A 10,633-nucleotide genomic window follows, 5' to 3' on the forward strand; every position below is an offset into this window, starting at 1 on the left:
AGGACACCATTCCTATTGGATTAGGATCTACCCTAATGACCTCATCTTACCTTAACTACATTTGGTAAGACCTTGTTGCAAATAAGGTCACATTCCCAGATATCAGGAATTAGGGCTTCATCCTAGTCCTTTTGGGGGGACATGATTCAACTCACGATACTAGGAGCAAAATAGAGCAAAGGACCCTAAAATGGTCTGATGGTACAAAGAAGAAGAAAAAGAAAAAGACAGACTCTTTGCCCTCTTCAGGGTTTTGGGTTGGGTAGGAAACTTCTGGAATGTTGGTCAGCGTGTCATTCTTTGCAGATGTGCTATCCTGTGACAATCCTTGTTTCCTTTCTGAATAAGTAAGGGGATAACTATGTTTCTGTCTGTGGGGTGGTGGTTAGGCTGCGGGAGTGAGCCCAGTTGCGTTAATGAATAGCTTTGAACACACCCTTTCCCGATTCTGGGCATAGCTGAGTGCAGGGAGTGGCTGGGATGAGTACAGCATCTGATTAAGGGAAATGCATGTTAAAAAAAAAAAAAAAAAGCCTAGAAATACATGTGGGTGAACATTATGTGTGTATATATTTAGAGTGCGTGTAGTACAGCTCTCCTGTGCCTTACACCCGGGACTCCTTAACAGGAACCAGGCCCCGTGAAATGTCCAGCTGGCCCCGTCGCCTCCCTGAAGTCCTACCTGATGCAGGAGGACTGGAAGAGAATATTATGGCCATGCCGGCCAGTCCCAGATTTGGCCAGGTGTGTGTTACATTAGGACCAGACCCCTGCCTTCTAATCTCATTCATCTCCAGGGTTGGTTTTTTGTTTTGTTTTGTTTTGTTTTTGCTGGGGGTGGGACTGTCTGATTCTCAGAGTTTCTCAGCATTGGCTCCTTTTAAAAGACTTGAGCTTGGTCTCTGCCAAACTTGGACAACTTCTTGAAGTAACTGTGAGCAACACTGACTTCAGTAAAGGCATCTTCTTGGGCCTCACGGAGTCTCTTTATCCTGGTGGCAGGGATGGCACGTTTATATTTTTTTCTACTAATGACTCCTTCATGAGACCGTTCCAGGCCCTGGGCCGGGCCACGTCCCTGTCCTCCCGGAGACCTGCAGCTGGTCTGGCTGTATCCGCGGTCCACGGGCCGGCATGGTCTTTGCCGTAGAAGCCAAGTGTTGGGTCAAAGTGGGAGGTGACGTTGGAGATGGCCCCGGGGAGAAGAGTAGCTGTCCGGTAATTTTCTCAGCCTTGGTCAGGGTGGATCCAAAGGGAAGGAGGCGTCAGGCTGGTATTTCAAGAGTCTGGCTGGGGAAAGCCTTCGCAGGTGGGACGGGGCTGGGAAGCCATTTTGGAGGAGAAGGGGAAGGCTGGGAGCAGGGCCACAGCCACATGCAGGGCCATGTCAGCGCCAGCCAGCGTTGCGGGGGCCGTCGGCACCTTTCTTGGCAAGGCTTACCTCCCTCCCCCCAGCTTTGAAGTGGTGCCCTGAAATGCTGCTACAGGCATGTGGAAGGCAGCCGCATCATGGCGTCCTCAGACGTACCTAGAAGCAAGCATGGCCGCATCGCATGATGTAGGCAAGGGTCTGAAGGACACCGCTTGTCCCAGTGTGCTGCGACCGCCTGGACGGGGGCAGTCGAGGAGGGGCGGGGGCTGGGGCGTCCATACACAGTGGCACCTCTGTGGCCAACCTCTTTTTTGACTCATCTTCCGATGGGATTTCTGCAAGATGAGCTAAAATGAGGAAAGGTCCTATCGTACTGGACTTCTTTTCTTCTTCAAACACTTTAGCTCGGCCTTGGATGTATCACTTCTGGGTAACTTTAAAGCTGGTAACAGAACAAACTGTGTTCACGCACAGGAAATGTCTCCAAACAAAAAGTGGGTGTGCAGTTTACAGTTTAAAAATTGGATGGAGGCCATTCGAACTTCCCCTCCCATTCTCCTTGAGAAGGACTTGGCAAGCTGCTGAGAGGGGGCATTCCTCCTTGGAATAATCGTGAGGGTCCAGAGGGAAGCTCTCTTCGGAGCACAGCTCACCGGCAACGGGGCTGAGGCCCCGATGCTGTGGGGGCTAGGAGGCTGGTGGAGCGTTCACTGAGCTGGGTGCCCTTCAACTTCACATCCTGTGTGGAGGGGATGTGGAGTGTGGCCAGAATGCCTCTGGCCTGTTGGCCCACACCTGTTGCCCACAGATGGCCGCCGATCTAAAAACACGGGCTGAGACAGCTCAGGAACGTTGTGTGGCCTCATCACTTGGCTCTACCATTAACTTGAACTTCAAGTTCATGCTTGTGGTATTTTTCTTAATATAGAGACCTACTGTTTTACCTATTGCACAAGGACCATGTGTGTTGAAGATTTGGAAAATATAGAGAAACATAGATTCAATAATTTAACAACAACACCACCACCACCAACAATAATAATAAAAAACATTATCCATAATGTCAGGGCCTGGAGAGACACTGTCAACATTTTGGGACCCGTGCTTTTCAATCTCTGGGACTACCTGTATTCCTTATGACTGTGAGGACAGAGTACAGGTGGCCCTCGAACTATGTGGGGAGGTTAGGGGCATCAACACCCACCCATTTCCCCCACAGTCTGTGTGTAACATTTGACTCCCTTAAAACTTCACTACTAATAGCCTACAGTTGATCGTGAGCCTTACCAATAATACAGCCAATTGGCTAACACATATCATATATATGTATTATATAGTATATTCTTATAATCCAGTAAGCTAGAGAAAAGAAAAGGTTATTAAGAAAATCATAAGGAAGAGAAAATGCATTTACAGTATTGTACTTTATGGGGAAAAAAATCTGTGTGTAAGTAGATCTGTGTAGTTCACATCTGTGTTATTTAAACATCAATGATAATAGAAGATACTGGCTTTGTGAAGTCCATGCCTGCTGTGTGTTAATCTTGTGTGGCTTTGGGCAAATGACTTTCCCTCTCCATTTTATGTCTAAGATTGGCATGGTATTTTTACCTACTTCCTACTAAATGAGATAATCCATTTACCCTGTGCCTGTGCAGAATGTTACTATTGTTACTATTATTATTTTATAATAAATCAGATCACACTGCACATTCTTACTCTTTCCCCTAAACCACTGTGACTACTTTCTAAGAATTTTTTTTAACGTTTTATTTTTTATTTTTGAAGGAGAGAGAGAGATGGAGAACATGAGTGGGGGAGGGGCAGAGAGAGAGGGAGACACAGAATCCCAAGCAGGCTCCAGGCTCAGAGCTGTCAGCACAGAGCCCAGTGCAGGGCTCGAACTCACAAACTGCGAGATCATGACCTGAGCTGAAATCGGATGCTTAACCAACTGAGCCACCCAGGTGCCCCTGTGACTACTTTTCTGTAACATCAGATGTTTTCCTCTGGTGTCACTGTTATGAAGAAAAATGACCTTATTGTTTTTGTAAAAACAATGCATATTCATTATGAAGAATTTTAATTTTTTTTTTAACGTTTATTTATTATTTTGGGGACAGAGAGAGACAGAGCATGAACGGGGGAGGGGCAGAGAGAGAGGGAGACACAGAATCGGAAACAGGCTCCAGGCTCCGAGCCATCAGCCCAGAGCCCGACGCGGGGCTCGAACTCACGGACCGCGAAATCGTGACCTGGCTGAAGTCGGACGCTTAACCGACTGCGCCACCCAGGCGCCCCATGAAGAATTTTAAAATGAAGAAAAGTTCAGATAAAAAATATTTTAAGACATTCCAAATCCTACCAGCGTTCGGAAATAATCGGGACCGATCCTGGTGTTTGAGGGGTAATAGTTATCTTCTCTCTGTTTCCCCCTGCTCCCACCAATTAATAATCAATAGTGTAGCAGACATGATGGCCAACCACAGGGGTATAAGAATATCAGCTTGGAGTTTGTATGGAGACATTTGGAGTTCGGATTACAAAAAACTCAGTGTGTGGCCAGATCCAGGCTTCAGACTACTTTGCTCCTGGTCAGAATGATGGGCTGTCTGTCTCTGCAGGGGTGCACCTGCAAAGCTTACCTCCTGGAGGAGCAAAGAATGTGTGCATCCTGAGGTCTGTTCACAGGAGAGGAAAAGGAAGAGGTCAGGGCAAGACTGTTAGACTTCCTTTCATGATTTTATAGACCAGATAAGTCTCCTGAGCCCCCTTTGGGGAGGATGCAGTGAGGAAGTCAGAACAGATAATTTTTCTTTGTTTCTTCCAGAAAATAGAGGTTCCTCCTTTAGTATGGATCCGGGTATGGGTTCTGGGAAGAGGAAGGAGTAACTCCCACCCCCTTTATAATGATCATTAGCACTATAGCATCTCAGAGTTCTTTCCGTTCCATGGAAAATCGGCTCGCTGGCTAGATATACTTTGTAAGATACATGTTCTTAAAATACAAAGTAGTAAATTTAACTTCACTCCAGTTTCACAGAAGACTTAATTAAAACTTGGAAGAAGTCACTGCCTTCTACCCTTGAGTGTTGCCATGGAAGAGTCCAAGGCCAGCCCGCTTTGTCCTCCTTTATAGACTACGTGCTCGTAGATAAGAGGCTGGAGGAGCTCTTTATTAGTATCGGACATGTAACTTAACGAGTATATCACTGCCGCATGAGATGTGTCATATTTTTGTGGCACTTGGTGTGTTCTTTCAGTCGACAGATTCAATTCTTTATTAATAGTCTCAGGAGAATTTTCTTATATTGTCTCTGATTTTTCTTGGTTCTGGGCAGTGAGTTCTCTGATGGAAGGACACCAGTTACTTGTATGTTGGATTGTCTTTGAACTCTATACTTGTTTGTTTTTCTTTGATTACTTGGATCCCTTGTTTTTATCGATTGTCACTTTTTTTTTCATTTTTTTAATTTTAGCTTTCCTGTAGTCAGTAAATTGATGAAGCCATCTTTCTTTAGTTGCTGTAAATTTTACTCTATATATTGCTTTTCTAATGTTTATTTGCTCCCCAATTTATTTCTTTAGGTCTACAATCTCATTCTCTCTTTCTTTCTTTCTTTCTTTCTTTCTTTCTTTCTTTCTTTCCTTTTTCTTTGGGCGGGGGGAGGGTTAATGTTGCCTTTGAATTCTCAATTTACTGCACTCTTATTCATATTAAGTTCTATGGCTCAGAGATCTTTCTGGGGGAATCCTCCTCTTCTTGCATTATGTTTTCTTGGAGGCTGAATTCTTTGTCTTTGATACAATGTTTCATTTGTCCTTTCCTCCAGGAGTCTGTGTTTGTAGAGACCAGACCTTTTTGTTTGCTTTTTATCACTCTGTTCTTGCCTGGGTGAGTCTTTGCAGATCTTTGTTGTTCTGGGTGTGGGTGATTTCTGGGTTTGAAGCCTCTCTTTTTTGCCCCCTTACCACCCAGTTGAAGTTTGATGGCTAGATTTTTGTTTCTGTCCGTGCTTTCTGCACCCTGAGGGCCTGCAGAGCAGCCAGGACTGGCTATGCCATGGCAGGTGGTATGCAGGGCGCTGACTAGTCATGGCTAGATGATGTTGGCTTGGTGGCTTTTGCTTCTGGGATGTTTTAAAGGTTCTTTTAAGTGGGCTCAGTCTTCCTGTGGAGGAACACCCACTGCATACCCTTGGGCAGTATTCTCTGGCTTTGGATCAGCCCCGGATTTCACCATGTATTCCTGGAACCTTCACTTCCTCCCAGCAGAGGTAATCAGCACCAGGGTTCATGGCCCCCTCTTCATCCTTTTCTCCCCTGAGGATGTTTTCACTATTCCCCACTCAGAAAAGAGGAATATATTGACACCTGCTCAGGTTGCTTTTCTCCAGATTTGCTGATACGCATGAAAACTCTCCGGATTTTTTATTTAGTCCCTGGTTCATCTTCCTTCGCGTGGTAGATGCTGGGTTTTGAGCCTGGCCATGCCATCCTGTTCTCTTTTTTGTTCTACAGTCTTCCTTTACTTTCCCTGGCAGGCAGTGTTTGATTATTATGTACTCATTTTTTCTTGGTGTTTTTTTTTTTTTTTTTTTTGACTGGTGATTTTTAAAAAAATTTCTGCTTTAACATTTTTTTGGTTAAGTTTTGGAGGAGTGAGATTTTGTAAGAAGTTTGTACCGTTTAAGAAAATGTTTATTTTTGAGAGAGAGAGAGAGAGAGAGCGAGAGAGTTAGCAAGGGAGGGGCAGAGAGAGAGGGAGACAGAGAGAGACAGAGGATCTGAAGTAGGCTCTGTGCTGATAGCAGCCAGCAGGATGTGGGGGCTTGAACTCATCAGCTGTGAGATCACAACCTGAGCCGAAGTCAGATGGTTAGCCGGCTGAGCCACCCAAGTGCCCCAGGAGTTTCTATCATTTAATACCCAGTATCACTTTAGAAGTTTGTATAGAATCCCATTGTATTTCATTCCCCTGTATCTGTTGATCAGTCATGACGAAGGAGGGAGGACTGACATTTTCTAAGTGTCTTCTGTGTGTCAGGGAGCACGTAAATAGTCTGATTCGATTCTCGCCGCAGGTAAATGCCAGTATTTCTGTTTTACAGACAAAGAGATGAGGGCTCAGAGAAATTGAGTATCTTGTCCAGGGGGACACAAGTCGTGTGTGATCCCTGTCTCAGCTTTACGTTGCTCTCAAATCCCTCCTGTTTCCTCAGACCACACCTCCTCCAGAAATCACAGCCCAAATGGAAGGCTTAAGGTGTTTGGTGTTTTGATATCATTTTAATACGTTACTACTTGTAAGAGAACACTGTTCTTGTTTTTCTTCTTTCTTTTTAACTGGTAGTGAACGTTGAACACGACTTCCCTGGGGCCGGGGACCTGTGTTCTCTGTCTCTCCCTTCGCCGTGAGTACGAAATGGCATTTGCAGGAGGTGTGAGCTCTGAAAATGAGCCTTCGAATGTTCCATGCCCTGTGTCGCAGGGCCCCTGTTCTGGGCATGTTGCTACCCGTGTGCTCAGCCCTCAACTAGGTTCTCGCTCTCAACAGCCAGCCACTCAAAAACAAGGGCCATTATGTAATAATCTGGCCCTAACAGCCCCCACAAAATTACACACCGCTCCATGCCAGTGTGAACAGACACGCTAATGAATGTTTACCTCTTCACCAAATGGCCATTTTTCCAAACCTTAGTACAAAATCACATGCCCCGTATTCAGAAAGTATTCCACAGGACTTTCCGAGAATTAACATTTTGGTATTTACTGAAAGACTCCTCAGTGGGATGTCATTTATTTACTTTGGGGTCTCAGGTTTATTGTCAACGATGAAAATGGGTACAATGCCCATCTTAGGTGTATGGAATGTTTATGAGTTTCAAAGCATTGTTATGGGTTAATGTTGTTTAGCTATCTGGCAACCCAGAGAGATAGGTGGGGTGTTTTTGACCCACTTGTACCTTTAACTTTATATTGTAAGTTTTCGGAGCAGAGAAATGGAAATTATAGTGCAGTGAATACTTAGGACTGAACAGCTGAACAACGTATTGAACTACACACACACACACACACACACACACACACATGCAAATATATACGTATACTTTTTTAAAACCACCTTAAAGGAAATTATAGAAAGGAGGACATTTCACATCTAAATACTTCACTATGCCTCCACGTAAAATATGATTCCTATCCTTATAAAAACGCAACCCTATTACCACTCCTAATAGGAGTGGTTAACTATAGGAAAAGGTAACTGTTCCCTAATTTCACCTAATACCTGTGACATAGTCACATCTCTCCAGGTGTTCCTAAAATATCTCCATTGACAATGCTGTTGACATCCATAACTATGTCCCTAGTTCTGTCTCTAGAATGCTTATTTTTTAGACAGCCCAAAACCAAAGATCTTGCATTTCATTTGTTACATGATTTTAGTTTTCCTCTTTATTTTTTTTTATCCTTGTAAAATACACATAACATGAAATTTACCATCTTTAACATTAAAAAATTTTTAATGTGTTATTTATTTATTTTTGAGAGAGATAGGGAGACACAGTGCGAGCAGGGGAGAGGCAGAGAGAGAGGGAGACACAGAATCTGAAGCAGGTTCCAGGCCCTGAGCTGTCAGCACCGAGCTCAATGCAGGGCTCGAACCCGCGAATCGCGAGATCATGACCTGAATTGAAGTCGGACGCTTACTCGACTGAGCCACCAAAGTGCCCCTCATCTTTAACATTTTTAAGTGTTCACTTCACTGACATTAGATACATTATATTGTAGTATTGTAGCCACCATCACCGCCAACCATTTCCAGAACTCTTTCCATCTGGAAAAACTGAAACTCTGTGTCCATTAAATAATGACTCCATTCCCTTCTCCCCTCAAGCCCCTGGCAACCACCTTCTACTTTCTGACTCTCTGAATTTGACTCCTCTGGATGCCCCATGTAGGTGGAATCATACAGTATTCGTTCTCTTGCATCTGGCTTGCTTCACTGAGCATAGTGTCTTTAAGGTTCTATCCATGGTGTCGCCTGTGCCACAGTTATCTTCCTTCTTAAGGCTGAATCATATTCCGTCGTAAGTGGGTACCACATTTTGCTTCTCCATTCATCCGTCTATGGGCGCTAGGTTGCGTCCACATTTTAGCTGTCATCAAGTAACGTTGCTGTGAATGTGGCTCGACAGCTTTCCTCCTCCTTTAATCTAGACTCGTTCCTCCACTTTTTCCTATGAGGTCAACTTTTGAAGACATGAGTCCAGTTGTCATTTTATAGGACATTCTACAGAACGTTCCTTGTTTTGACTCTATCTCATTATTCCCTGATGGCTTGACTCGAAGTTAGTTTGGTCTTGACTGGATTTGTTTTGTTTGATCAAATTGGAGAACCGCAAAGGTGTCCTTTTTTTTTTTTTTTAAACGTTTATTTATTTTTGAGACAGAGACAGACAGAGCATGGATGGGGGAGGGGCAGAGAGAGAGGGAGACACAGAATCGGAAGCAGGCTCCAGGCTCCAAGCCATCAGCCCAGAGCCCGACGCGGGGCTCGAACTCACGGACCGCAAGATCGTGACCTGAGCTGAAGTCAGATGCTTAACCGACTGAGCCACCCAGGCGCCCCCAAAGGCATCCTTTTAAGTTCTTCAGATTAAATGTCTGGCCCATCCCTGTTTGCGATGCTAAGGGGTTGATGTGGGTAGTGACTGCCAGACCTCTCCATGTGAAAGGGACATTTGTTTCCTTGAAGTGGGTGTGAATCTGTGCTGTCACCCTTTATTTATTTATTATTATTAAAAAATTTTTTTTTTTTATTTTTGAGAGAGACAGAGACCGAGCACAAGCAGGGGAGGGCAGAGACAAAGGGAGACACAGATCTAAAGCAGGCTCCAGGTTGTGAGCTGTTCACACAGAGCCCAGTGCAGGATTCAAACTCCCCAACCGCGAGATCATGACCTGAGCCGAAGTCGGACGCTTAACCGACTGAGCCATCCAGGTGCCCCTCTGCTGTCACCTTTTAAAGTCTTTTTTAATGTTTATTTATTTTGAGAGAGAGAGAGAGAGAGAAGGAGAGAGGCAGAGAGAGAGAGAGAGAGAGAGAGAGAGAGAGAGAGAACGAATCTGAAGCAGGCTCCTCGCTGCCAGTGCAGAGCCCGATGCAGGGCTTGATCTCATGAACCATGAGATCGTGACCTGAGCCAAAATCAAGAGTCGGATGCTTAACCAGTTAAGCCACCCAGGCGCCCCTGTTGTTACCCTTTAAACAGATGAGGCTGTTGCCGAAATTCTGAACAGGCGCTAACTTGCTTACCGATAATAATCATCTCTCTTCATTGAGTGTTTGCTGTGTGCTGGGCACCAATGCAGAACTTGACTCATGTTGTCTCATTTAGTCCTTCAGGACTGTCCCCATTATGCAACTCAGTGTTGAGGACCCTGCTTGCCCTTCTGTTGTGAAGACACTTTGCGGACCCCTCCCCCTCCTGCTTTGCTTTTTTTCCTTGTCCTGTGTCCAGCCCGGGGGTCATGGCCTTACCCCCTCCCCTGCAGGCTGCCTGGTTTGACGTGGGCACTGTCTGTCCAGTTTATGTATCTGTGGAGTGAGGGCTTGGCTTTGGAGCGAGGCTGCTTGCATTCCTACCCTGGATCTACCCCTCCTGTGGGACTCTGGGTTGGTTCTGCACCTTCTGGACTTGAGTGTCCTCATCTGTAACTTGGGGATGATTACTGCCCACCTCAGAAGGTTCTTGTGAGTGTGGGGTACCCTACATGGAAGCCTTAGTATGGTGCCTGGTGCATAATAAATCTCAGCCTCCTTGAGGTCACCCCTTCCTTGGGTCCCTGGGGACGGTTCCTCAGGCTCTTGCCTTGAGGGTTTTGTTGTCATGCCCCGTGGAGAAACACTGCAGATGGCCGAAAATCTGGAGGAGACACAGAGTAGTGAGGATAGTTCCAGAACAGGGACCAGCCAACTATAGCCCGTGGGCCAGATCCTCCTTGTAGGCTGTTTTTGTACATCAAGTTTTATTGGAACACGGCCATGCTGGTTCATTTACATACCATTGTTTCCGGCCACTTTGGCATTACAACAGCGGAGCTGAGTAGTTGTGACAAGACCACATGGCCTGCGAAGCCGAAAATACTTCCTAGCTGGACTCTTATGGAAAACCTTGTAGACCCCTGCTCTGGAATCTTTTAAGAGTTCTTAGACTTGTGGTCTCTGATTGGGGAGGCGGGGGGGGGGGGAGGGGG

At 45.5% G+C, this 10,633-nt stretch overlaps 1 protein-coding gene across 1 annotated transcript in view; it reads left to right on the forward strand.

The window, feature by feature from the left end:
- The first annotated feature begins 1,134 nt into the window (after nt 1-1,134).
- The window catches only part of SLCO3A1 (solute carrier organic anion transporter family member 3A1), a 298,024-nt gene continuing 288,525 nt past the window's right edge, over nt 1,135-10,633 (forward strand). Inside the window, exon 1 of the mRNA XM_040493405.1 lies at nt 1,135-1,218. Coding sequence (XP_040349339.1) covers nt 1,135-1,218 — 84 coding nt within the window. The remainder of the gene's footprint in view (nt 1,219-10,633) is intronic.

The sequence above is a fragment of the Herpailurus yagouaroundi genome, unplaced genomic scaffold (genome assembly GCF_014898765.1).
Source record: "Herpailurus yagouaroundi ecotype Mexico unplaced genomic scaffold, PumYag 185, whole genome shotgun sequence".
Classification (NCBI taxonomy): domain Eukaryota; kingdom Metazoa; phylum Chordata; class Mammalia; order Carnivora; family Felidae; genus Herpailurus; species Herpailurus yagouaroundi.